Source organism: Acomys minous (genome assembly GCF_964271855.1).
Source record: "Acomys minous genome assembly, chromosome: 19".
Lineage (NCBI taxonomy): Eukaryota > Metazoa > Chordata > Mammalia > Rodentia > Muridae > Acomys > Acomys minous.
The window spans coordinates 40322761-40347733 of record NC_140499.1 but is presented as its reverse complement, the minus strand read 5'-3'; the positions used below and the strand labels follow the sequence as shown (position 1 = coordinate 40347733).

The window sequence follows — 24973 nt, the reverse complement described above, 5'->3', positions numbered from 1 at the left end:
GAGACCATCTATTGATGTGCATGTGGAAATGAAAGCCAGAAACCAGTGACCAAAGTTAGACCAGAAAGCATCCAGCTCATCATCCCTGAGCTTTCTTGCCTCCTCAGGTTTTTTTTTTTTATTCACATCTTTTATTCACATCTTCTCACCTAGATTATAAAAGTAACTTTACGATGTGCGCTCCCTATGCAGAATTCTTTTGGAGAACTCTTTTTAGGAAGTCAGGTTGATCTCCTCATTTTTTGCCTGGGGGAAAAAATATCCTTCAACTGTTCTTCATGATCAGCTTCTGAAACACCTCCCCCACCCCAATAAACTCGCCTGTTTCTTAACCTTGTCTGCCAGTACTTCCTACACAAGGAGACCTCTGCGGGGCATGCTGGAGAAAGCGGAGCCACAGGGCTGCCTTAAAAGGAAGCTAGAGAGCAGAGAAAAGACAGAGGGCAAGCTTCAAGAAGACGGGTGAGAATCCTATAGCAGCCAGCTCCTGTGCTACCCTAGGCACTGCTCTTAGAGTGTCCTTAGGGAAGGCCCGTCATGTCCTTCACAAGAGCTCAGCTGTTGCTCAGTCTCTCTTTGTTTATGTGAACAACTTTAGCATGAAAAGAACAAAGGGCTGATCAAAAGCCCATGTTCAAGCTCTTATCTGGATTTAGCAAGCCAACCATGTGACCACTAGGCAGCCTGCTAAGCCTTTTTAGGCCTCAGAAGACTCATTTGTAAACTTGAGGGTGGAAGTTTTTTCTATTTGTCTTGTATTCCTTCAGATTCTAGAGTTCTGTGCACTTTTTTTTTCTTTTGGTGTTCCAAACATATATTTATTTCAGAGAAATACACATTGATTAAGTTCTGTGCACTTTTACTCTTTGTCCAGAGAGAACAAAGGGAGCACAACATAGACTAGGTATGGGATGAAGATGATGAAGATGGCATCTGAATTAACTTCTTCTCCTGAGTAGTTGACACTTAACTGTATTTATTGGAGATTGGGGCTAACCACCTCATAAATAAACCACTTTATGAGTTTTTAATGTGTTCTTTATTAAAAATGCATTGCTTTCCATGGTAAATTAAATATATTTTAAAGTCAATATTTTCCTTTTGGTTAAATGAGATAAGATTTCTGCATATTTCAGTGGTGTGATTAAGTAGCAAAAACCACTTGGGACATTACCTAATAAAGGACTATATCCCCTTTTACATAAGAAATTGGGGGAATGTTAGCACAAAAAGAGAGGGAGAGAGAGGGAGAGAGAGAGAGAGAGAGAGAGAGAGAGAGAGAGAGAGAGAGCTAAGAACCCAAATCCAAAACTCACTGATGTGAGTTTGGGAAAGTGTGTGGTACTTGAGGGGCTGGCAGCGTCATTACCAACCTTCAGGTGACAGGCCAGCAGCTAGAATCTCTTTACAGCTGTGAGTTCCTTACTATTGAAGCTCGCTCCACATCTGCCTCTCCAGACTCGCTCATGAGGAAATGTGGTTGGCAAATAGAGTTGGCCTCATCATAATCTGCCGCTCTTTCTTCCAAATGAGAACAGTCTGACTCTCTGTTCGTCAGCAGTCTGGAAGCTCAAGAAGCAGCAGCTGTGCTTCTCCTCTTTCGTGACTATCAGCTCTGGGAAATGACAGTTACTCATTCATGGCTACCAGCTCTGGGATTGACGTGTAGCCAGTGGTTCAGAGGAGTAGGATGCCCCATCAAATCCAAGGAATGAAAAGAAAGGTAGCGCTTCCGGGGAAAGCATTTTTTTTTTTCTCCTGGAAGCTAATAAAATGAGCTTGTCACAAATGGCTGGCTGGAGATTTACTCTTGCGCTCTGTCCAGATGGAAATCACAGACAGGCAAAGGGCAGCTCTTCTAGCACAGAGGCCCATAAGCTTAACTGCGTCACAGGTTGAGAAGCTTATAGATGTAAGCCTTGATTCAGAGGCCTGTGGCTCGAAGCTTTGAAAGCCTTTTATTGATCTGGGTGCTCCAGGCCCAGGCTTATCGCTGTGGGTTTAGAGTATTGACAGGTAGCACTTGGTTAGAGCACCTGTGTACTGGGAACGTAGCTTTCTCCATATGTGTTCCATCTTGCAGATTCTGCCCTTGATATTTTTTTTTTCTGGGATGCTACAGCTGCCTTCTAGTGTTTCCATTTAGACCTCCGAGTCTTGTGGCCCTTAGCTTTTGATGGCTTTCTGGAAATCTTCGCCTCCTCTTGGTGCTAGAGCACCGAGCTTTGGGTTTTTGGAGCTCTCTGCTCCTGTTCCATCTCCGGAACTCATCTGCTTTTTTTTTTTTTTTTTTATGCAACAGTCACTGCAGTGGCTGGAACGTCCAGGATTTTGCCTGCTATTTGTGAAATTATTATCAGCCCTTCTATCCATGGCTATCTACCAGCGAAAGACCCTTGAGAAGACTTGGGAAACGGGGTTGAATGTTGTGACGTGGCAGGTGATACACAAAGGAGAAGCCTCCTAGAATAACACGACGAGACTGAGATAACCTTCTTACGTAACTCAAGAGAGAACACGCATACTTAGGCTTAGAGTGCAGTTCTCTCAATCACGGCCATGCGCAAGCATTGACTCCAGTTTTATCTATCACAAGTTTTACATAAGCACCAACTACAAGGCTCACTTATGTGATGATCATTGCTTCTTTCTGAGCTACGAGGGAGGCCCTCCCTCCTATCCTGAAAGAGATGCAGGGTATGCGGACTCACTTAGAGTCCTAAAGGCAACAAGAGTGGGGTCTTTCAAAGCTGGTGCGAGCTGCCTGGATCCGTTGTGACTAAAGAACGTTGTGAAGAACGTTGTGAAGAAGAAAAAGAACTGGGCGCTTCCCTTCCATTGTTTGTAACTCAAACCTAAAGTTGCACATACCATCAGGTGTTTGGTGAGGCAAGCCAGTTAATGTTTCTTCACAATGTGGGCCAGTTTATGCCAGATACAGATGGCTTCTGCTACTTAGTGTCTCTGACTTTAAGCTGTCTAGCCTATTTCTGTCCTCTTACCACTATTTCTTATCACTGCGTTCTCTTTCTCTTGTCTAGCTCCTCTTTTGGGAAGCTGCCAACATTACAACTTCCTTGCCCTGCCTCCCTTTCCCTCCCTCTCTGTCTCTCTCTCTCTCTGTCTCTCTCTGTCTCTCTCTGTCTCTCTCTCTCTGTCTCTCTCTCTCTCTCTCTCTCTCTCTCTCTCTCTCTCTCTCTCTCTCTGTGTGTGTGTGTGTGTGTGTCGGAAAATTGTTCTTAGGTGGCTTTTAAGTTATTTTATTCATGAGATGAAGAACTCCAAAATGGGACCCCAGTTTCTCTGATAGCACATGGCATCCAACATGTGGCTCCCAGAATTTCCATAGTAACCATATATACATTTATCTCTCAAGTTCTTAAAATTTAATGACATTCATCTTAAACTTGCTTATTTTAATTGCAATCATTGTCCCTAACATTAAAGTAATATACATGCATTTGGCAATTAAGAATAAAAGGGGTCAAACCCACTTTTCTACAATGTCAAAATCACAGCTAATATTTGGTTGTCTTTCATTCTATTCTTTTTTCCTTTTTTGATTTGATTTAATTTTTTATTAATTAGACATTTTTTAACTTTACAAATACATTTATATTATTACATGAATATACAGTAAGCTACTTATAGCAAGAAGAACCATGACACAATCAGGAATTATAAAATGTTACATTTTTTAGTGTTTTGGCTATTTGTATTTGACAGCCTTAAAGAAAACATCTTTCCTATCTTGGTGCATCTAAAATTCTGAATGTAAATCAATCTCCATCACTTCTTGTCATTATCAACTTAAAACATCTATCTAGACCTAAAAACATCTCAACCACTCAACAACCAAGCTTCATTGTAAAACTAAGCTACCTAGTCTTCATCCCTATCAAAGACTTGAGAAGGAATAAACTTAATTACTTGAGTATACCAGGAGTAGAGGTTAGTAGCTTTCCAAATGAGAAGATGATAGAGACAGTTTTCTACCAGAATAGTTACCCAAAAACTCTCTATTTATTCTTTTTTTCTATGTAAATTTTTTGTTGTACCCATTTGTAAACATAATTTCTATGTATTTTAATTTCTGAAGTAACATATGGGCTAATACTAGAGATTAGATTGATACTGAACAGTCCATACATGCATATATATTCCAAATAAACAGAAAGTCTTAAATAAAATATAACAAACCAGTGCACATTAGAGCTTAGAACTTAGAAAAGGAAATTTGTTGTAAAGACTATCAACCACATGTCAAACAAAGGAAGTGCTGCATCCCTGATGGTGCAAAGCAAGGCTGCATGGAACGCCTTCCTTCTCTGGAGAAACGAGCAAAGGAAATGTGTTTCATAAGCCAAACAGGTTACTTCTATGTTATAAATATTATGTAACATATAGGCAAATTATCCTCCTAATTAGGGTCAAGGGCTCAGCCCTTTTAAGTGTCCAGCTACAATGTTTTTTTCTGGATGTTCTCAGGTAGAAGGGAGTTCAGGGATGCTGCCGGATGGATGGTAGTCAAAGTTTTGTTAAGTGTTCAGAATTTACTTTTCATATATCCCAACTACTCAGATGGATCTTTTCCTTTTTCTACCAAGACTGTCTCTATGTATGAAGACATGACTCTGATCTCTGCTCTTATTAAAAATGACTCTGTGTTCCTCTACCCAATGGTTTCTCTCACTCCTCAACTTTTTGACCCATCAGAGTCCAGGGACAGAGGAGATATCTCCCTCCTCTGTTGTTTGGAGAATGTCTTACCACTAGGCTCTGGTTTCTTTCTTCCTTTCCTGCTCACTCACTCGGATGTCTAAGCTGCTTCTGTTTTACCCCCCTTATCTCTTAACACTGGAGGACTTTCCCTCTTTTTCTTTCTATGCCTTTTGTGCTTATCCCATGGCTTTACGTCCTCACAACAGAATGATAACTTCAAGATTTGTATCTTAATAACTCAGCTCAATCTGTAGCCCGTGGATTCCAGACTCTTTTCTGTTTGACATTTCCCTATGCAGGTGAATAGACCTTTTAACTGAACATGTCTAAAAACAGCCCCTACAATCCCTCCCTTCGGGTCTATGTTTTTCAGCTTTATATACCCAATTTAAGACACTCGACTCTCCCAGTCATTCAATTTACTTGCAAATCCTCCCGACAACCTTAAAACAGAACCAGAATCCAACTACTTCTTACCATTTCCATCCTGATCAAGATGTTATTGCTTCACATTGTGGTTTAAATTTCAAAAAAAGTCCCTTTTAGGCTGTGTATTTGGACATTTGGTGCCCAGTTAGAGGGTCTGTTTAGAAGGTGTAGAACTTTTAGAAATGAGAACTTGATAGAAAAAGGAACAAGACTGATGAGCTTTGAGCATTCACAGCCTCACCTGGTCCCTGTTTTCTCTTTGTGTGTTTTCTGTGTGAAGCTGAAAAGTAGTTTTTGAGCTTGCTGTTTTGGATACCTGATACCATGCATTCCCATCACTGTAGGCTCTAACCCTTGGGAATGCATAGCTACCCAAAACCAAGAAGTGATGCACATGTGGTTGGGAGTGGAAGGTCTTGGACAGGAGTTGCTTATGTGGAAGGGTCAGATGTAGATAACTGAGCTTGTCCCACTCTTACTGAGACTCCTTTAGTATTCCTTGGCTAAAGCTTTTGATGGGGAAAGGCACAATCTTCCCATTGTACTCCACAGGCCCAGTAGCAGTGAGAACTTCTGCTCAGTTAAATGGAGCAGAGTCTTACAGTCTTGCCAGGGCAGTAGAGTGGGGCTAGACTTGGTGAGGAAACCCATAGGTCTGATGATACTGCTAAAGCCCACTCTACAGTTCCTAATCACCAATAGAATTTTTTGCTTGTAGAACGGATTTACAGTGGAAAAGTCTAGCACATACCAAGAGCAATAAGTATTAATTGAAACTCATAGCTACAAACAATTACATTACAGAAAACCCTCTAATTTATTTATTTTGAACTCGACTGATGACTCAACCAGGAATCCCAAACTGACCAAGAGCCACACCTGTCCCCCAGCTTTTGCAAGATGATACTACTTGTTAAATTGAGATGATGGCCCTATTTATAGTAACATGGGAATGGGGAAGTAGGAAGGAAAAAGTAAATTTAGGAATAATTCAATGGGACTGCCAGGGAAGGGATGGGGAGGATGTAAAGGGTGTTATATGAGAGGATCATGTTTCCAGCGAGTGTGTATGATAGACGTTATGCTAGTCATCATCAGCATCTCATTCAGCAAGTATCACATCTGGGTAGAAAGAGTACTCTGTGTGAAAGCCCCAACAGCCTCACTCTAGCCAAGGTAACCTAGGACCCTACAGTGGATGAAACTGAACAGGGATGTCACAGAAAACTTTCGTCTCTATGATCAGAAATTTGTACTGGTTGGAGTTCTCCAGAGTAACACTGCCAAAAGGATCTATATCTATATATGTATCTGTATCTATACCTATATATATATCTATATAGATATAGATACAGATACAGATATAGATATAGATATAGATAGATATAGATAGATAGATAGATAGATAGATAGATAGATATAGATATAGATATAGATATAGATAGATAGATATAGATATACAGACTGGCTGATAATGAGAAATTGATTTTCACTGTGACAGAAGCTACGGGATGGAGGAGAATCAGTAGAATTCCTTGGAGTGATAAGTCCAAATACCCAAGAGCAAAGAGAGCAGAATAAAGGTACCTGTTCAACTCTAGAAGCAGTGAGTCAGGAGCAGTTGCATCCTGCTTGTGGGAAGGTGAGCTTTTTTGTTCCACTTAGGTGATGATCAGCACATTAGAGAGAGCAACCTTCCTTTCAAATGTTAACATCACGCTCAAAGATAGCTTCTTAGGCACACTCCAAATAATGTTCGACTAAAACTGTGTGGGCACTGAATTCCTATGAGAACAATGCTGTACCCAATTATCCAGAATTTGGACCCCAGATATTTTTAGTAAAAAAAGGAAAGAAATGACAAGGAGACTACAGATGACAGAATATTCCCTGCACTTGAGAATCTGGCAGATTTGTCTTCCAGTAAACAGCAGAATCTTATTTGTTCTTTTCCTGATTAACAACACATCTATTCAACCAGTATTTATTGATTGCTACACTTGGTGTCAGATTCTGAGAATGCAGCAATTAACCGTACATATGAAATCACACTCCAGTGGGAGATACAGACAGCACAGAAGTAAACAAGAAAGACTGCGAAGAGGGAAGGAGGAGAAGGTGCTGATTTAATGAATCTTATAAACAAGTTACGAGGATGGTTAGCCTCTGAGAAATATCACAGGAGCTGGTCTTATATAATGGCCACTTCACGAGCAACCATAGCTGCTTCAGAGCCATAACCAGCTTCTAAATGCATGCTGAGCTATAGAAGGCTGTGCAGTTCCAAAAGCGGTGCAAACCACTGACCAGTTAGACCCCCCTGGGATCTACAGAGTGTAGTTAATGAGCTGCACATTCCACGCCCACACTCCACCACTGCCAAGGCTTCCATAACACTTGAATTAAGAGAAACACCATGGAGGGAAAAACGATAAACAATAATCGGGCTGCAGTCCCTTGCCTAAAAGCTTCCAGGACCCGTGTCTCCTAGGTTCCCCGTCTCTCCTGTATAAGGGATTCTCTGGGACTTCCAGCCAGAATCTATTCTTTTCCACTCTGGCTAGCTTTCTTTGTCTCCTGCTCTACCTGTTGAGGTTGTATCCTGGCCCCACTCATTTGTGGGCCCATACAGAAAGCCTGCACAATGTGAGGTAGCTGCATTTGGCAGTCCTTAACTTACTGTCTTCCCATGGCCAGTGAGCGTTCCTCCTGCCCTGTTTCATGAACTGCCTGGTGCCTCCTCTATACACAGACCACCAGCACCACCTCTCTGAGAAGGATGTATTGCAACTAGGTGAACACAGATGACTGCGTTCCTTTCACCTTCATTTCTCTAATGTCTGCATTCTCTTGAGAGACTGGTCAGCTCAGTTCTAAGTTCCAGACGAAAACATGACAGAGCATTGACAACTGTGGAAGACAGCAGTCTCCGTCATATGACAGTAGCCTAACCAGGAGGCTTGCAGATATACAGGGATGTCCAGGAACACAGGGTCGTCTCTCAACCTGAGGTGGACTCAGTAGTTACAGCTCTGTGATCTGCATTACAGTTAATTCGGATTGAGCTGCTGTGGGTTGCACACAGACCTAACAGACAGGAAAACACAATATAGTGCACAGTCCAGTATCAGATCCTTCCAACTAGAAGGCAAAGGTGCCACAAAAGGTGTTCCTATGCTGGTTGGCAGAATTGGAATGTATATGGTAGGTTAAATAGGTCATTAATGCATATCTTACTGAAAGTGGTGTCATAATTTTTTTAATTTATTTATCAATTTGACACAAATCTAGACATTCCTGGGAAGAAAGAGTCTTAACTGAGAAGCTTCCTCCACAGATAGGCTTGCGGGTGTGTCTGAGGGGCACATTCTCGACTGGTGACTGGTGTGGGATAGTCCAGCTCACTATAGCAGTGGCATGCCTACGCAGGAGAGCAGTACTGTAAAAGGTAAGTGGGTAATGCAAGAGAGTGAGTGAGTAAGCAACATTCCTCCATGACATTAGCTTTAGATCCTGCCTCCAGGTTCTGGTCTGAATTCCTGCCTTAGTTTCCCCCCCATCCTGAACAGTGACCTGTAACCTGATTAAGCCCTTTTCTTCCTAGGTTACTTTTGGTCAGTATTTTATCACACAAAATAAAGCAAACTAGGATAGTACTTTTTCAGGGATAGATACAGGAATACCCCCTTTGGATCAAGTATTGAAGGACAGAGGGACATGTAACTTACTCTCAAAGATTTGGGGAAACAAATAGGCCAGTGGGTGTGAGGAAGGGGCCTGTCAGACCACAATAGTGTTTAAAACAATTGGAGCAAAAATATTTGTGTTAAGAATAAAGTGCCAAGAGCAGCTCTCTATATAAGTCTTGCTTGCCTTCTGTAATTTGAAGTTACTTTCAATTAAAAAGGACAAAGAAAACAAAAATAAAATCCCCTGGAATGGACACACACAAGTGAATGTTCTCCAAAGGAAGGCCAGTGTCATGGCTCATCTTTATTGTTAACTTGGTTTGACTTGTAGTCATCTAAGAGACACCCCTTTGGGTGTGTTGCAGAGCTTCCAGAAAAAGGTAACTGAGGAGGGTGTGCTATGAGTTTGAATGGCTGGTATCCTGGGCTGAATAAAACAAGAAGAAAAAGGAAAGGTGCCTGATAAGTATTTCTCTCTTTCTGCTTCCTGACACTGGGTACAATAGATCAACTGCCTCACGTTCCTGCTACCACAGCCTTAGCTGATGTATTCTCCCTGCCATGCCCCCCTTGCCATGACAGATGATACTCTGTTAGCCAAAATATCCCCCCCCTTGCTTCCAGAAGATGTTTTTGTCAGGTATTTTGTTATTTAATCAAACTAAAGTAACAAATATAGCTAGGAATGAAAAGTGTGCTTTTTTTTCTCTCAGTCAGCCATGCTTAGGAGCTGGCAGCACACCTTTAGAATATTAGGAAACTTCTGAACATAGGCTATTTGCTCAGTAAAACAGTCAATTGACCATTTTGCAAAATAGCAAGAGCAAATCTACTGAAGGGCATACGATCTCCCTAACCATCGGGCTTTTGACTAGGATTTCAGTAGCAATGATGAAATTCCCTGACGTAGAGCAGGTCTCACACCCAATCAGTTAGTGGTTAGCTAACCCCTAACAGTCACGCATGCTGCTTACAGCATCTTGCCTACCAAGCTAGAATTGTAGCATGCGTGGTCCAGATCTGGGTAAGAACACTGAAGTCATCCCCCCCGCCCCCCGGAGGCTAAACAGCACCTTACTGAACTGTGAAAGCAAGACACTAGGGAAAACACTTGGCTTATTTGATACTGATCTCTCCGTTTCTTGTGGTCAAAATGCTTTATGGTGCTGTGGTGGTTTGAATAAGAAGGTTGCTCATAGGTTCATAGATTTAAATGCTTAGTCACTGGGGAGTGGCTCTACTTGAGAAGGACTAGAAGGTGTGTTCTTATTAGACAAAGCATGTCACTGGGAGTTGGTCCAAGCCAGGCCCAGTGCCCCCCTCTTTCTGCTGCCCGAGGATCCAGAAATAGAACTCAAAGCTGGTTCTTTAGTGCCATGTCTGCCTCCATGCTACAGGCTCCCTGCTATGATGCTAATGGCTTAACCTCTGAAAGTGTAACAAAGCCCCAGTTAAATACTTTCTTTTATAAGAGTTGCTGTGGCCATGGTGTCCCTTCACAGCAGCAGAGCAGCGACTAAGACAGATGCCTTCAGCAACAGAGTCATGAATTACAGTGGGTAACTAAGGCCGATGGCAATAATCTGAATTGTTTTGGAGACATTTGGGGTCTATCTAACCAACAACTCATTAAGGAAGTTATCTCATGTCTTGCATTGTAGGTTTTATTTAATAGGCCATATATTTTGGGAAACAGAGCTGTCTACCCTTGTGAGATAATTCTATTTGCACTCTTTATTTTTATGAAGTTATATTTTGAAATTATCTTACTGAATACTGGGTTTCTGTACTGTTTTATCATACTTCTCTACTTTTGGTTAATAACCCGTGCTCCTTCCTCTCCCTCATGTACCCCACTTTATCCTTTAACCGCCAGGTTACACTGTCCTCTTTCACATCACATCTATTCTACTATTCCCCACGTATGTTTTTAATTGGCCTCTAAGATAAGTAGGCTTCCATGGGCTTCTCATACACCATCCTTTTCGTTAGCCCTCTGCACGCATCTTGATTTTCCCTGTACTCTTTTTTTATTATTTATTTATTATGTATACAGTGTTCTGCTTGCATGCACACCTGCAGGCTAGAAGAGGGCACCAAGTTTCATTGTGGATGGTTGTGAGCCACCATGTGGTTGCTTGGAATTGAACTCATGACCTCTGGAAGAGCAGCCAGTGCTCTTAACCCCTGAGGCATCTCTCCAGCCCTCCTTGTACTCTTGTACTTCTCCTGCATAAGCCTTCCCATGCCCAGTATTTCACCGCCCTACTTTCTTTTTTACTGTAATCTACTGTATCCCCTGCCTTAACATGGCCCCTTCCCAAAGGCCCATTTGTGGCTTCTGAAACTTGTGCCTCACGTTTAACACACAGGGAAAAAATATTGCATTTGTCTTTCTGCATCTGAAATACCTTACTCAGTATATTTTTTTTCCTGTTTCATCCATTTACCTGCAAATCTCAAATTTCATTTTTATTTACAGTGGAACAATATTTCATTGTTTATACATGCCTCATTTCTCTTATTTATTCATCTGTGGAAGGACGTCTAGGTTGGTTTCATTTCCTAATTATTGTAGGGTGCCAATGGAGTAAAGTCAGCTGATTTTATTTTGCTAAAAGGCAGTGCTCTCAGATTGCCTCCTAAATATTTATGCTTATGCCCATAAACCTGGCCCATTTTCCATCTTGAACAGAGATGCCCTCTTTTGCAGAGATAAGCAGACAGTGCAGAGACGTATAATTGGTGAAAGCACTGGAATGAGAGACAATGATTACTGCTCAGTGCGACATCTCCATCAACCCTATTCCTGCCAAGTCTCAAAGAACATGGTGGAAGAGGAGGCAGAAAGAGTGTAAAAGACAGAGGAGGGGAATCGTGCCCTGAGATGCTTCTAGCCATGACAGTGCTATCGCACTCATGACCTCACAACAGCCATGGCCGTCTGCACAAGACCTGTTTAATATCAAGCCAGCCACACTCCAACACAGGTGGAGGATGAGTTCTCAAGACCTTATTCCTTACTGAGAGGCTATTGACAGTTCATAGCTGCTGGGAGCCAAAACCATTCTTTCTTTTATGAAGTTGGTTTTTGTTTGATTGTTTTGTTTTGTTTTTATCACTAGTAGGCATCTCATGATCCAGTGTATGGCTCTGTGTGCATGCCAATGTGGGCAGCACTAAATGGGGACAGTGGGTAAGAAAAGGTGGAGAGGCAGGTGGAGTTGGGAGGGGGACATGTTGAAGGATACGGGAATTGTAGGAGGGAAATATACAGTACTGCCTTGTATATATGTATGGCATTCTCAAGAATCAAAAAAATTAAAATTATTATTAAAACAATAAAACATCTAACTGGATCAGGCTGTAATAAACCTGCTACAGCATTTGAGTTTTTCAGAAACCCATGAATATCTGTTTCTTTTTTCTCACTAAGAAATTTTTTTTGTTGACACAATCAGGTAATGCTATAGATTCTGGAAAAACATCCAGCTAGCTTCATTTCAAAGAATGAAAAAAAAATCTTTCTTTTCTTTATGAAATAGCACACCCTACTGACTTTTACAAACACTGCAGGGAAGTTCAAAAAGTTTTTTTTTGGGGGGGGGGGTGGGAGGGGGGCAGATAAAATCTTTTGACCTATGGTTGCTCCTTGGTCAGGAAAGTCAGATTTCAAAATACTTGTTGCTCTCAGAGGAACAGCAATGTCCATATGAGAAAATATGATTCATGTAACTTAGAGCTATTCTTAGGCCTTGAATCTCTGATATTTTCATCATGCTACATAAGCAAGGCAACTTTTATCCCAGAAAATCACAGTGAAAATTTAAAAACAAATTGGATTCTTATCTCTCAATATTCCAAGCTGCAACCATGTTCAAATTCTAGGGCATTTCTTATTTAAAGTGACACTGCCAAACTGAACTCGTTTTAGAACGTCTGTTCCCTAGGCAATGAGCCTGGTGTTCAGCACTAAATGGGCCACTTTGCTCTATTGTTCAGGTCCCCTACCTCAAACCACACACATTGTGAGCCTCACCTACCTCAGGGCCTTCGACATCTCTCCGGAAATGTTGCAGGAGAGACACAGCCCGAGGCTCAGGGAAACCAGCACAGGCCCCAGGACTGTCCCAAATTAGACCGGCCTAAAATAAATCATGTCAGCATGTCTTAATATGACTCCTGCGCAGGCAGCACTTTCTAGGCTATTGTTTTTTGGTTTCTTTTTTTTTTTTTTTTTTTTTTTAGACATGGCCAGGTCAGAGTGTCCAAGCACCCTATGAAAGAACAGGCCACAGGAACTCATAAAAAAGGTATGTGGTAAGGGGTACTGTACCTGAAGAACAGTGGTGAGCTCTATTTAAATACAAAATAGTGTTTCTGTCCCCAGTACCTCAGCCCCGTAATGTTAGGGAGAGAAGAACAGATTATCCTCCTGGTGCCTTCCATAAACCCTCAGTGTGAATGCTATTATCCCACAAGGGTTGCTTCCTTTTGTTTTTTAAGCTAAGCGGCTGGACCTGTGAGTAAATCCTCCTGTTAAGTGAGAAAACATGAGGAAAAAAATAGCCTTTTCTGAGTGTTTTATAAAGATCTCTATAAAGATCAATAAAAGAAGCAATGAATTTATAAATATTGATGAGGGAGTAATAGCAAGGAGATCAGATTTGTGTAAGACTTACTTTGTAGATGCTTTTATTTTCTGTCTATCTTTTGTGAGCCACCAGGTGGTTGCTGGGAACTGAACTCGGGACCTCTGGAAGAGCAGGTGGCACTCTTAACCACTGAGCTATCTCTCCAGCCTCTTCTGACTATCTTTTAATGAGAGTTAATATATGTTTCTTTTCAAAGTTTTGAGTTGAGACAGATGCTGTGACTGAAGCTTGTGATTCCAGTACCTGCCTAGGAGGTGGGAGGGTTTACCATGAGTTTGAAATCAAACTCAGCTACATAGAGACTAGCAGTCTAGTTTGGACTTACAGTGTGAAAGACCCAGCTTATTTGCCAACAATTAAATATAAATACACAAATACCCTGACATTCCCCCACCCCAATCTTAAAAAGAACTAGTTGGCATTGGGATAAGTGCCATAGTAGGCCCACAGAAATATTTATGAGTGAGGTCAGCCTCTGCAAATGCATGGCCTGCTGCTGGGATGTTAAGTTGGGTCTGTTTTCCAGATGGGGAATTTGGGACTCAGCTAAAATAACCAGATAGCCTAATGCCCAATACAGAAGAAAATAGGGAGCTAGGGCACTGATAGTGGGGATCAGAAGTTCCTATTTGTTCTTTGATATTTTTTTCTGCTCCCCAATTTCTGACTGGATGCTCCTCAACTAAGAACACACTTGTATTGAGTACATCCAAAGTGCAAAAGTTTTGTAGGATTACAGAATAGGAAAGGTCTATGCTCATTGTCATGGTGGTGAGAGAATGATTTTGATAAGAAACAACACACACACACACACACACACACACACACACACACACACACACACACACCTCTCAACTAGCTTATATAAGGAAAAGATCAGGTCAAGCTTAAGATTTGGACTACTTACAGGAAGAACTCACTGGACTGGAATTTCACTTTAAATCTGTGTCAGTTCCTCCTGCCATATTAGTCAATCAAATTCCTTATTTATATATATTTGCATATATATATATATATTGTGTGTGTGTCTCTGTGTGTGTGTGTGCACACACACACATATATCTTGGTGACTACTTAACAGTCCAGTGATGTCTTGTGCTTTGCTCAAAGCTGCTCTTCAGTATATTTTGTTTAATATTGACTCAGCTGTGTGTTTACTGCCTTCCTCTGAGTTCAATGTGATGAAATAGAACCGATTAATGCTCAGCCTCTTAGAAAAGACTGCTTAGTGCTCTAATACAACAGAGGCTACAAAATAAGTACTAAGGGCAGTCATTTAAACCTCTACCTTTTTGGAGAACTCAAAGCTGAAAGGACCTCACGCCAGCTTGCCACACTTTTCAACATTTTCAACCCCTTCCCTCCCATTTCTTTTCAGTGCAGATATGAGTTTGCATATTACTGATTTATCCCCCTTTCCTGGTCAACTCTAGTTAGAAATAGTAGCAAGTTTCCATGGGAGCACAACATAACATTCATAGCATTACAGATGCAAGAAGGACCTAAGCAGCTGGCCCTAGGCCTAAGGCTGCAATGGCGTTTGCCCAAATTAGGAAGAAAACAGCAGCCGACTTCATTCCAGACCTCAGGGCTCTGAAGCTCAGCATGGAACCTGCGCACTGGGGTACTGCAGTGTTTTTGTTGCCTTTTATTCCTGAGAATAATCTCTTATGATTTATGTCTGTTGACGGGCTTTCATCTTTCCTCACCCCGAGATTGACAAACAGATGTTATAGGCTAACTGGGAAGAAAGCCTGAATTTAATGAGCGTCTACTGTGTGTTAGGCATCCAATACATCATTTTAAGATCAATATCTCAGTTCTCAAGCTGGCAGAGTTGGGCTTCGGCTTCTGATCTGTTTTATGCCAAGCTGTATCTCCCTTCCAGTCCATATGAAACAGAGCATGATGTCTTTCAAAAGGAATAGAAAGGATAAAGTCAAACAGGGGTGTCTTCATACAGTCATTGTCCTTTTCAACATAATTTATTCTAGGAGAAAATGTCCTAAAATTAAAGTCTGGACATGCCCCCCCCCCAATTTTTAAAATAAGAAATAGAGGTAAAAACTAAGTTGAAGAGGAACCAAAGGAGTTGTTGTTCTCTTCCCTAAAACTCCCTCTTTAACAGTTAAAAGAAACTCCCTAAGGAGGAGGTCCCTTTCTGTCACAGACCTAGAGGAGGGGAATAGGGTGAAAAAGGGAGGGAGAGAGGAACGGGGGGGGGGGGGAGGGGGAGTGGCGGGGGGGGGGGGAGACAAGTAAGGAAGGGGATAACAATTGAGATGTAATCTGAATAAATTAATAATAAAAAAAGAAGCCGGGAAAAAAACAAGAGAAAGAAGCTGCCTAAACAGGGGTAATTGACAGGTGTCTTGAAAGAAGCAATGCAGCCTCAGCTCTTTCGTAGGGTCAGTAATGAGCTCAACTTAGCTCTCCTCTCCTTAAAATAATAAAATCCAGATCCAGTGTGTGATCTAAGAATATAAGTGCTCGCCCGAGAGCTTGTCTACAGAAGGCACTTGCACAAATCACAGAGCTTTGCCCCAGACTTAACCTCCCAAATGGTGCGAAGGATGGGATTCAGAGAGGTACCTCAGCAGCAGGCTGCAGGCTGACTGGCCCTAAAGGAGGCGGACTGCAGGCCCCAGCTGCAGCTGCAGCAGCTCTACTCTCACCTGTTTGAAGCAAGTGCTCCTTGGCTATCTTAGTCCTTCAAGAAGCACCGCCCTTGGATGCATCTGTATCTGAACAACGGCATAGAGCCCAGAGGTGGACAGATATTGGAACAGGGACTTTTGAAGGAGGAGGTTCTCTGAAGGATTACCCGGGAGTCCACGCTAGCATTATTCATCTTAGGACAAATATCGAGAGACGATGCATCTTCTCGTCACTTGGTACGCATTCACACCCCAGCCTCACGACCACCATTGAGAGTTAAGGGGGACATGAGAAGAGGGGGGAATGTGGAGAGGCTGAGGGAGAAGGCGCCTGCCAAGGCAGAGTCAGAAGGGAGGGAGGGGGTAAGGAGGAGCCAGCATGTGCTCCACCCCAGTGTGTGAAGAAGCCGAATTCTCTTAGACAGGTGATGAGACTTTTCCTGGTCTCAGCTTTCTAAGGCAACACGGGACAGACTTCCCTGAGCTCCCTAAAGATCCACCAAAGCTGATTCCTCTTCTTCACCAGCCCTTTATTATATAAACCATCTCTGTAAAGCACGCTGCTCTCCAGAGAAGAGCCACACTATTGCAAGTTGCTTTATTAATAATTAGCCGGTAAATCACACTAGCGGCCACTCTACTAAAATAGACCATTAGAGTCGGAAAATGCATCCACTGGGGATATCTTGTACAAGGAAAAAAAAAACTCTCACCCTGAGAAGTCCAACTTTTGACGTTAGCTACGATGAGCATCCTTTACAAATGCTAAGCTGATTTTTTTATTTTTTATTTTTTTGCTTTAGGTTCCCTTGTCCTTCTAAGTGGTTTGTGCTCAGCCTCCTGACTCTGAAAGGAGAGCCTTGTGCACAGGCTCAGCAGCTGCTGGCTGACTAAGTATAGCACAGCTCACAGAAGGTGAGACAAGTTGCTTCAAAAACAAATGATATTTACCTTTTTGGAGCAACAGAGTAATTACTAGATACACACTCAACCTCATATGAAGAAGAAGGAGGAGGAGGAGGAGGAGGAGGAAGGGGTGGAGGAGGAGGAGGAAAACTGAAACAACAACAACAAACTACAACCCCCTCCCTTTCATTGATAAATAATGGTATTGAGAGGCCAGTGCAGAACAGAAGATTGATCTTGGACTATGTTGGTAAAACACAAACACAAAAACAAAAACACCACCGTCATTTCAAGAAAAACCCCAACTAGCTTAGTAACCATTAGCACATCCCACATGATTTACCATTAAAGGAAGACAACAGCAGAAGCCCGAACAGCATTTGAAAACATTCAGCTCAACTTGATAAAGTGACCCTCGAGGAGTGGAGCCCACATTCTTCCTTTCAAGATGCTCAATCACCTACTTCCTCAGAGCCCAAGCTATTCCTACAGCAGCAGATAGCTTTCCTTTCATGGGTGAACTAGGGACCTTCCACAAGTGTGTTTGGCTCTCTTTTGCATAACCCCTTGAGCAAAGAGAAAGAGAATTCAAAGCAAGAACAAGCGAACAAAAGAACTCAAGGAGAAAAGCCCAGTGCGTTTGTTCTTCTCTTCTTCCTAACATCTTGTCTTGCTATTTCAATCTTGATTATTTAATGGTAATAATCTTTAACTTCGGTACAGTTTCTGATAGGATTTTATTGCAACCTACAGTACCTGTATGCCATGCCTGTCTTCACCTTGGTGGTTTTTTGCAGTGAAACTCCATGGACACGTAAAAACTTCTCCAGGCACTTCCATTCGGTAGGTCCGCTTGGTCTAACAGGCCAGCAGGCTCCCTGAGGCTGGGTCTTGGTCACTGTGAGGTGCCGCCGGCATTTTAGAGCTGATTCGCTGGATTTGGGCAGACCCAGCTTTGGGCTGGGGATGTCTGCACAGGCAGGCTTATAAAGGTGCATGGTCCAAAGGCCCAAGGAGATAAGGCAAACTTCACAACTCTTAGCTTTAGGACTGGCCTGGATTTGGGCTGTCCCTAAAAAAGACCAGTTTGCTCTCTTCAGATCTCCCTTCCTATTGATTTAATCTAACTAGGTTCCCAAGTTCCCCAGCAGAGTTCTTGGTTGCGTGTCTCTGCCAAGCCTTGGGCAGAAAAGAGCCTGGTGGAAGCCAACAGTCTTTCTCTTCTCTTTAACTGTCTCAGAGTCAAATGTCAGACAACTGTGTATTGGCTCTAGGGAAAAATGTGGGCACGTTTTCCCATGTCTTTCTATTTAGGTAAGGGAAATATTTTGGTAGGATACCAGCCAGATCTGTTACCATAAAGCCTTAGGAATGATATCATAAATGCATCAGTAGACCTCTCTAAATTATCAAGTAGTTCATAAACAAATAACTATTATACTAGTGGCAGAATTCATTTGGGTGAAATGCTCATTAACTTTTTGGGTTTTAGTTGTTTCTGTCACGTGATAAGAAAAATCAATGAAGTGTGTCTGAGAAACAGAAAGCCTGCACAAATATAGACAACTAGTGTTTTTAAGAGCCCAGGAGGAGGGATAGAGATTTCAGCAAATGGAGCAACTGGACATTTATAAGGATAACAAAACAGAACTATACAAAGAAGGTAAGTGAACCTGGGCTGCAGAGATGGTTCATCAGTTAAGAAGTTTACTGCTCTTACAGGGGAGCCAGGTTCGGTTTCCAGGATCACATGGAGAGGTCCATAACCACCCAAAATCCCAGCCTCAGAATGAACCATGAACCAAAAGTACATTTGAAACTATAAAAACAGGAAAAAAGTATATTTTTACATGTATTTATTTATTGTGCCTGTGTGTGTGAGTGTGTGTGCCTGTGCACGTGTGTGTGTGCATGAACATGTGAGCACAGGTTTAAAGACAACTTGCGGAAGTTTGCTTTCTCCATCTTGTTGGTTGTGGGGATCAAACTCAGCCCTTGGGTTTTGGCAGCAAGCACCTTTAATAGCTGAGCCAGCTTTCTGGTCCAAATGGGGAAATCTTTAGTTGAGTGACAAATTTTTAGATTTGGCAGCAAAATCACAGTCCCAATCAGCTCAAAGTTGATCTCATCAACATGAAGAATATTTGCTCTGGGCCTGCAAGGCGACTCAGCAGCAGGGGCATGTTTGTAAGCCTGATGATGGCCTGAAGTTGATTCCCCAGAACTCACAAAGAGGAAGGATGGAACTAACTCCAGAAAACAGAGTTCTGACCTCTGTACTTGGGCTGTGGCACACACCAAACAGTGTTATACCCACATCACGCCACATTGCACCATGCCTTCTCACAGACCACTACTCTAAACAAAAAAAGAACCAACCATAAGCCTTTGATTGCTTCTCTCAGCTCTGCGTACCTCCCATGCTGTCCAGAACCCTTTACTCTGCTTTCCCTGTGTTGGGAGCCTACAGCTACAAACCCCTCACTGAAAGGCAGGTGTCTCAAAGGCTTCCAGCTCTCAGCTACTGTTAACAACTGTCCCGGGTAGGAAAGAATTCAGTCAGTCCTCCCCTTTGCTCTGAACTTCTTGCCCTTGACCCAAGCTGAATATCATGTCCATGAATGCAGAAAACAGCGTTGTTGATTTCTACCAGGAACACAGAGTTCAGCATGAGAGTGTGTTTTGGGTTGCGTTGGGTGTGCTGGACTGTTTTATGTTAACTTGCCATAAGCTGCAGCTTTCTGAGAGGAAGGAGGCACAATTTTTAAAAGTGCCTCCATATGCAAGCTTGTAGGGCATTTTCTCAGTTAGTGATTGATGGCGAGAGCCCAGCCCATTGACAGTGGTGCCATGGCGGTAGGGTGAGGTTGGTCCTATGTTCTATAGGAAAGCCTGCTTTCTTATAGAGCAAACCATGGAAGCAAGGCAATAAGCAGCATGACCTCTTCACTAGATCCTGCCTCCAGGTTCCTGCCCTGTTTGACATACTATCCTGACTTTCTTCCATCATGACTAGCAATATGGAAGTGTAAGCCTAATAACCCTTTTCCTCCCCAACTTGCTGGTGTTTTGTCACAGCAATAGAAGCCTTAAGACATTTGGTTATGACCCTTGGTTCACATCTGTTTCTCACAAGATTCCTGTATCTACACATGGGTTTCATCACTGAAAATAATAGCTCTGAAGATCTCTCTGGCTTGGCTTGAATCTGGTTGGAGCCCTGTCCTGGATCGGATGTGCTGCTTTCAGCAGGTCGAGTGATTCTGCCCTTGTCTCTGGTAATATCGGAGATCTGCAGGCTTCTCCTCTCCTTCTAAGAGAGGCCGTTGGAGTTCTCCTCTTGCTTCTGCCTCCAGAGGAGGCATTCCAGGCCCACAGCCTTGTGCTACACGCTGTTCTTTCAGGCTTGTTGGCTCCATGTCAGGAACACGGCACCAAGCGCTCTGTCCTCTTGTACTACCTTGGGAAGCACAGGGTTCCGAAGTCCTAAGGTTTGAGAATGTTAGGAACCTCTTTCTGCATGTGCCCATTTCCGCTGCGTCTATCTGACACAGGCGTGTAATGTCCATAATGATACAGATGCTTTGACACATCAGTATCTCATGGTTAACAATGCTTTCCTTAGCTTACTTGTGAGGTCTACCCAGTTTAAGCCCTTTCTCCTCTTAAAAGCCAAAGCTCTGGGTTCCAGGGAGAAATAAAAAAATACACACACACACACACACACACACACACACACACACACACACACACACACATATATATCCTGACATACATAACCTGACAAATTGGTGGGTAATAGCAAACAAGGATCTAAGGAACCACTTTCAATAGAGGAAGGCCAGATATTCCCACCAAGAAATGGTACTGAAAGACCTAATCAATTAGTATTTAAATATCCAAATATAGAAGGCTTACTCTGTGTGTGTGTGTGTGTGTGTGTGTGTGTGTGTGTGTGTGTGTGTGTTATGTTTTTGAGAGAGTGTCCCTGCTGAACTGGAAGCGTACTACTTCTGATAGGCTGGCTGGTCAGCGAATCCCAGGGATCTTGCTCCTGTCTCCTCCTCCCTAATGCTAGGATGCATGAAGACCCCATGCATGGCTTCTTACGTAGGTGTTGAACATTCAACCTCAGGTCCTTGTACTTGTGCAGCAAGCACTTTATTAACCAAACCCCAGTACCCAGGCTGACTCTTGAAATGTCCTTTCACTGTGTAATAATTATAAATGCTCAGCTACTGAACAGAGTATTGTTCCACGGCAATATTACATAAAAATTAATTGGCCGTGAAGCCTGCAAGTCTGCTATGAATGATAAATGGAAAGTTGTTTTGCCAACTTTACTTGTGGTGGAATGCTCTGTTGGGTGGGACATTTATAAATTCTCAAATAGCAGTGTCCCATCAGCATTTTGGAAAACTGTCTTATGAATGCTTGACCTCTCTAAAAATCTGTAAGTGTTCCCCAGATAACCACCAACCTGAGGTGACTCCAGGGCCTGGCACTCTCCCAGACAGACTATAGCCAAGAATCAAATGAATAAATTATATACAGTAAAGCCTGTATTTCATACCTTAATTCAGAATTCAAGTGGTCTTTTTGTCTCCTTCCTTCCTTCCTTCTTTCTTTCCTTCCTTCCTTCCTTTCTTTTTTTAATTTTTCAAGACAGGATTTCTCTGTGTAGCCCTGGCTATCCTGAGCTCTCTTTGTAGACCAGACTGGGCTTGAACTCAGAGATTTGCCTACTTCTGCCTCCCAAGAACTGGGATTAAAGGTGTGTGCCACTATGCCTGGCCAAGTGATCTTTCTTTATCATAAGTTAAGCATGAGTGAGGTCTTACTTGTTTCTTATTCCTCTTCCAAGTGAAGATGAAAAATTAGGTGAAAAGAGCAATTAGAGCCAAGCATATGCTGAAAGCTGTAAGAAAGTCAACATCAACACAAGACTATAGAAGAGTGGGGGATAGAATGCAGAAACCCCAATTAAAATTCAAGTAACAAACACTTCTACTGATTTCCAAGGCATAGCCCATCCAGCTTAACAATCCCAGGGGACATTTCATTTTCTTTAATTAATTTATTAAAATAAAAACCATCTAACATGAAACACAGAGTCTTAAAGCAAATGATTTAGCAGCAGTAGAGCATTGGTAATGCTCTGTGGCCACTTCTCTTTCAGTGAAACTCCTCCATTTGTCTGAAGTAAAGTGTCACAGGCAATAATCAATTTCTTCCGTCTACTCCCTCAACTCCAGAATATGCTCCCAGTCTGCAGTGTGCCAAGATAGATTCACTTGCTTTTGGTATTTTACCCAAATAGAATCATGCATGGTATGCCAATTTGCATCTGGTTTCTTTCACTTAGCCTGATGTTCTGGTGGTCCACCCATGTTACTACCAAGTCTCTCATCTATGTCCCTGGATAACATTCCACTGTGTGTACCCATCACCATCACAATTTGGCCACCTAGTCCTCACTGAGGAACACGGGGATTTTTTTTTTCACCTAATAGCTATTTTGAACAGTCTTGCCAGGAAATGTGTGATCGTGTAGCTACTGTGACACAAAGGTTTACTGCGACCCTATTCACAATAGATAAGTTGTGGAACCAACCAAAGGAGTCAGCATCAGAGGAATTAGTAAGTAAAATATGTTACACAAGCAAAAGGGAATCCTTTTCAGCCATTAAAAAAACTGAAGCGTTGTAGTTTTCAGGATGCTACTTGAGATCCTCATACTAAGAAAGTTAACCAAATCACAGAAAGAAAGATATAAGATACATAAAATGACATGGAAGTAGAAACAAAACTGTTTAAGGAGACTAAGCAAGACACGAGGGATAATATGTTCAACATACAGTATACATATGTACAAAACCCTGAAACCATCAATAAAATAAAATTAAAGTGTTTTTAGAACATATCTAGGAGTGGAATTACAGGATCATATGAGACTTCCACATTTAACTTTTGACAAACTATCAAGATGTTTTTCATGAGAAAGGAACGATTTTACATTCTAGCTTTGTACAAGGTTTTGAATCCCTAGACATCTATGGCAGCAGCTCTTTGTATGGGGTGGACTTCAAGGGTGAGCAAAGGATACATTACTTAGGTTTGCATTGTCACTCCCCTAATTATGACTGAAGCAAATGGCTTTTCTTTTTTTCTTTCTTTCTTGTTTTGAATAGCCTTTAAAGAAGAGTGCTTAAGCACTTCGTAATCTCTGTGCTTTTTTTCTTGTTGAACTATCAGACTTCTTTACATAATTTTAATATTAAACTCTTAACGTGTATAATGTTCTAACACTTTCGCACATCCTGTAGGTTGTCACTTTGCCTTTTAAAAAGCATACTTGTTTTATCCTTTGCCAGTTTCATCATGTATGTAGTGAACTCTTAGGCGTTCTCAGCCCCTAGCACCTGTCTTAACTGCTGCCTACTGCTGAAACTGTTTTCTTAATGAGTCTCCTCCTCCGTCCTCTGTCTCTGTGTCTCTGTGTCTCTGTGTCTCTATGTCTCTGTGTCTCTGTGTCTCTGTCTCTGTCTCTCTCTCTCTCTCCCTCTCTGTGTGACTGAGTTTAAATAGAGGTACCTTCATGAGCAGGGTGGGAGGTGATTCACTGGAGCATGGTAACTTATCAGCGGTGACACCACTAACAAAAGTGACACCTCTTCCTCCAGCCTTCATCAACTATGAATATTCCCTCTGGAGGAGTTAGGTCACATGAGCCCCTTTCACCTCTATGGTGAGATGTTGAGGGCACAGACTTGTGCATGGCTTGGGCAGCTAACCACAGCTATAATGGGTCCATGAACATGTCACCATGCCATGTCTAGAAAACAATTTTCCACAGAAATCTTTATGAACCTCATGGCTCTTATAACCTCTTTGCCCCTTCTTCCATAACAGGCGACATTTTAGCATAGTACAATAGTTATCAACTGCTATGGTAAACTAGAATAGGCAAATTATTTCTTCAAGTTTAATAATTACACTAAAGCCTTAGTACTTTAAGTTTCAGTTATTGGGAAAACAGCTTTGATGGAAGTTTTATTATATTCCAATGTCAGATGAACAGAGCTTTGTTTTCTCTTTTTTAGAAGTATCACCCAGCCATCCTACCAAGCTTTTTTCCAGCTAGCATTAATTTGGTGGTATAGCCTCAGAAGGTTAATTTTGCTCTTAGAATTTCTCTTTCAATAATCATCCTACCTGTCTCTCATTGGTTTGCATTCTCATAAAACCCTGTGCAATCCTGTTAAAATTGTACAATGGTGCATTTTGCATGTTATTTCTCCTCATATTTTCTGCCCACCATGTACCCTTCACTTTATATTTCTACAGAACTCCCTTGACACTTTCAAAATCACAACCATTTACTACTATAGACTTACATTACTGAAAACACCGTAAGGTTGTTTGGGCAAGAGGCCTTCCTAAAAAACCCTTGTGTTTCTAAAACTAGATCATGATAATGTTGAACTTTTTAGTGAATTAGTCTTCTAGTTTGATTACTAGAAATTATTTTTACTTTTATTTAAATATTTAATTAATATATAATATATATTAAATATATAAAAATACAATATATAATATAAATATAATAAATATAATATATAATAAATGAAAAACATCCTGGAAAGTACATTTATTTACTTATTTATTTATTTTTATTAGTTCTGAAGACAAATATCATAGGAAATGTATTTAGTTGAAAATATGCTTTAAAACACAAGTAAACTGAATGTTTTTCCTCCATTTCTTTTGGATAATTCACCATCTGGGATGTACAATACCGCAAATGGATTTATTCACTTAATTTTTTGCTTCCCAAGTAACTGTTATTTGGAGAGTCTCATCATTCAGATGATTAAGCTTGCAGACGGAGCTGGTCTTGTAGCACATCTTGCTT

General features: G+C 41.7%; 1 protein-coding gene across 2 annotated transcripts in view; it reads right to left on the bottom strand.

The window, feature by feature from the left end:
• KCNAB1 (potassium voltage-gated channel subfamily A regulatory beta subunit 1) overlaps positions 1-24973 on the bottom strand; it is a 364151-nt gene that overhangs the window by 327863 nt on the left and 11315 nt on the right. Inside the window, exon 1 of one of the 2 annotated variants that reach the window (XM_084768650.1) lies at positions 17815-18244. The exons of the other annotated variant lie outside the window; for it this stretch is intronic. Within the exon in view, the coding sequence (XP_084624776.1) occupies positions 17815-18056 (242 nt within the window). The 5' untranslated portion in view covers positions 18057-18244. Of the gene's footprint in view, positions 1-17814; positions 18245-24973 lie in introns of those variants that run through there. 2 annotated transcript variants of the gene reach the window in all.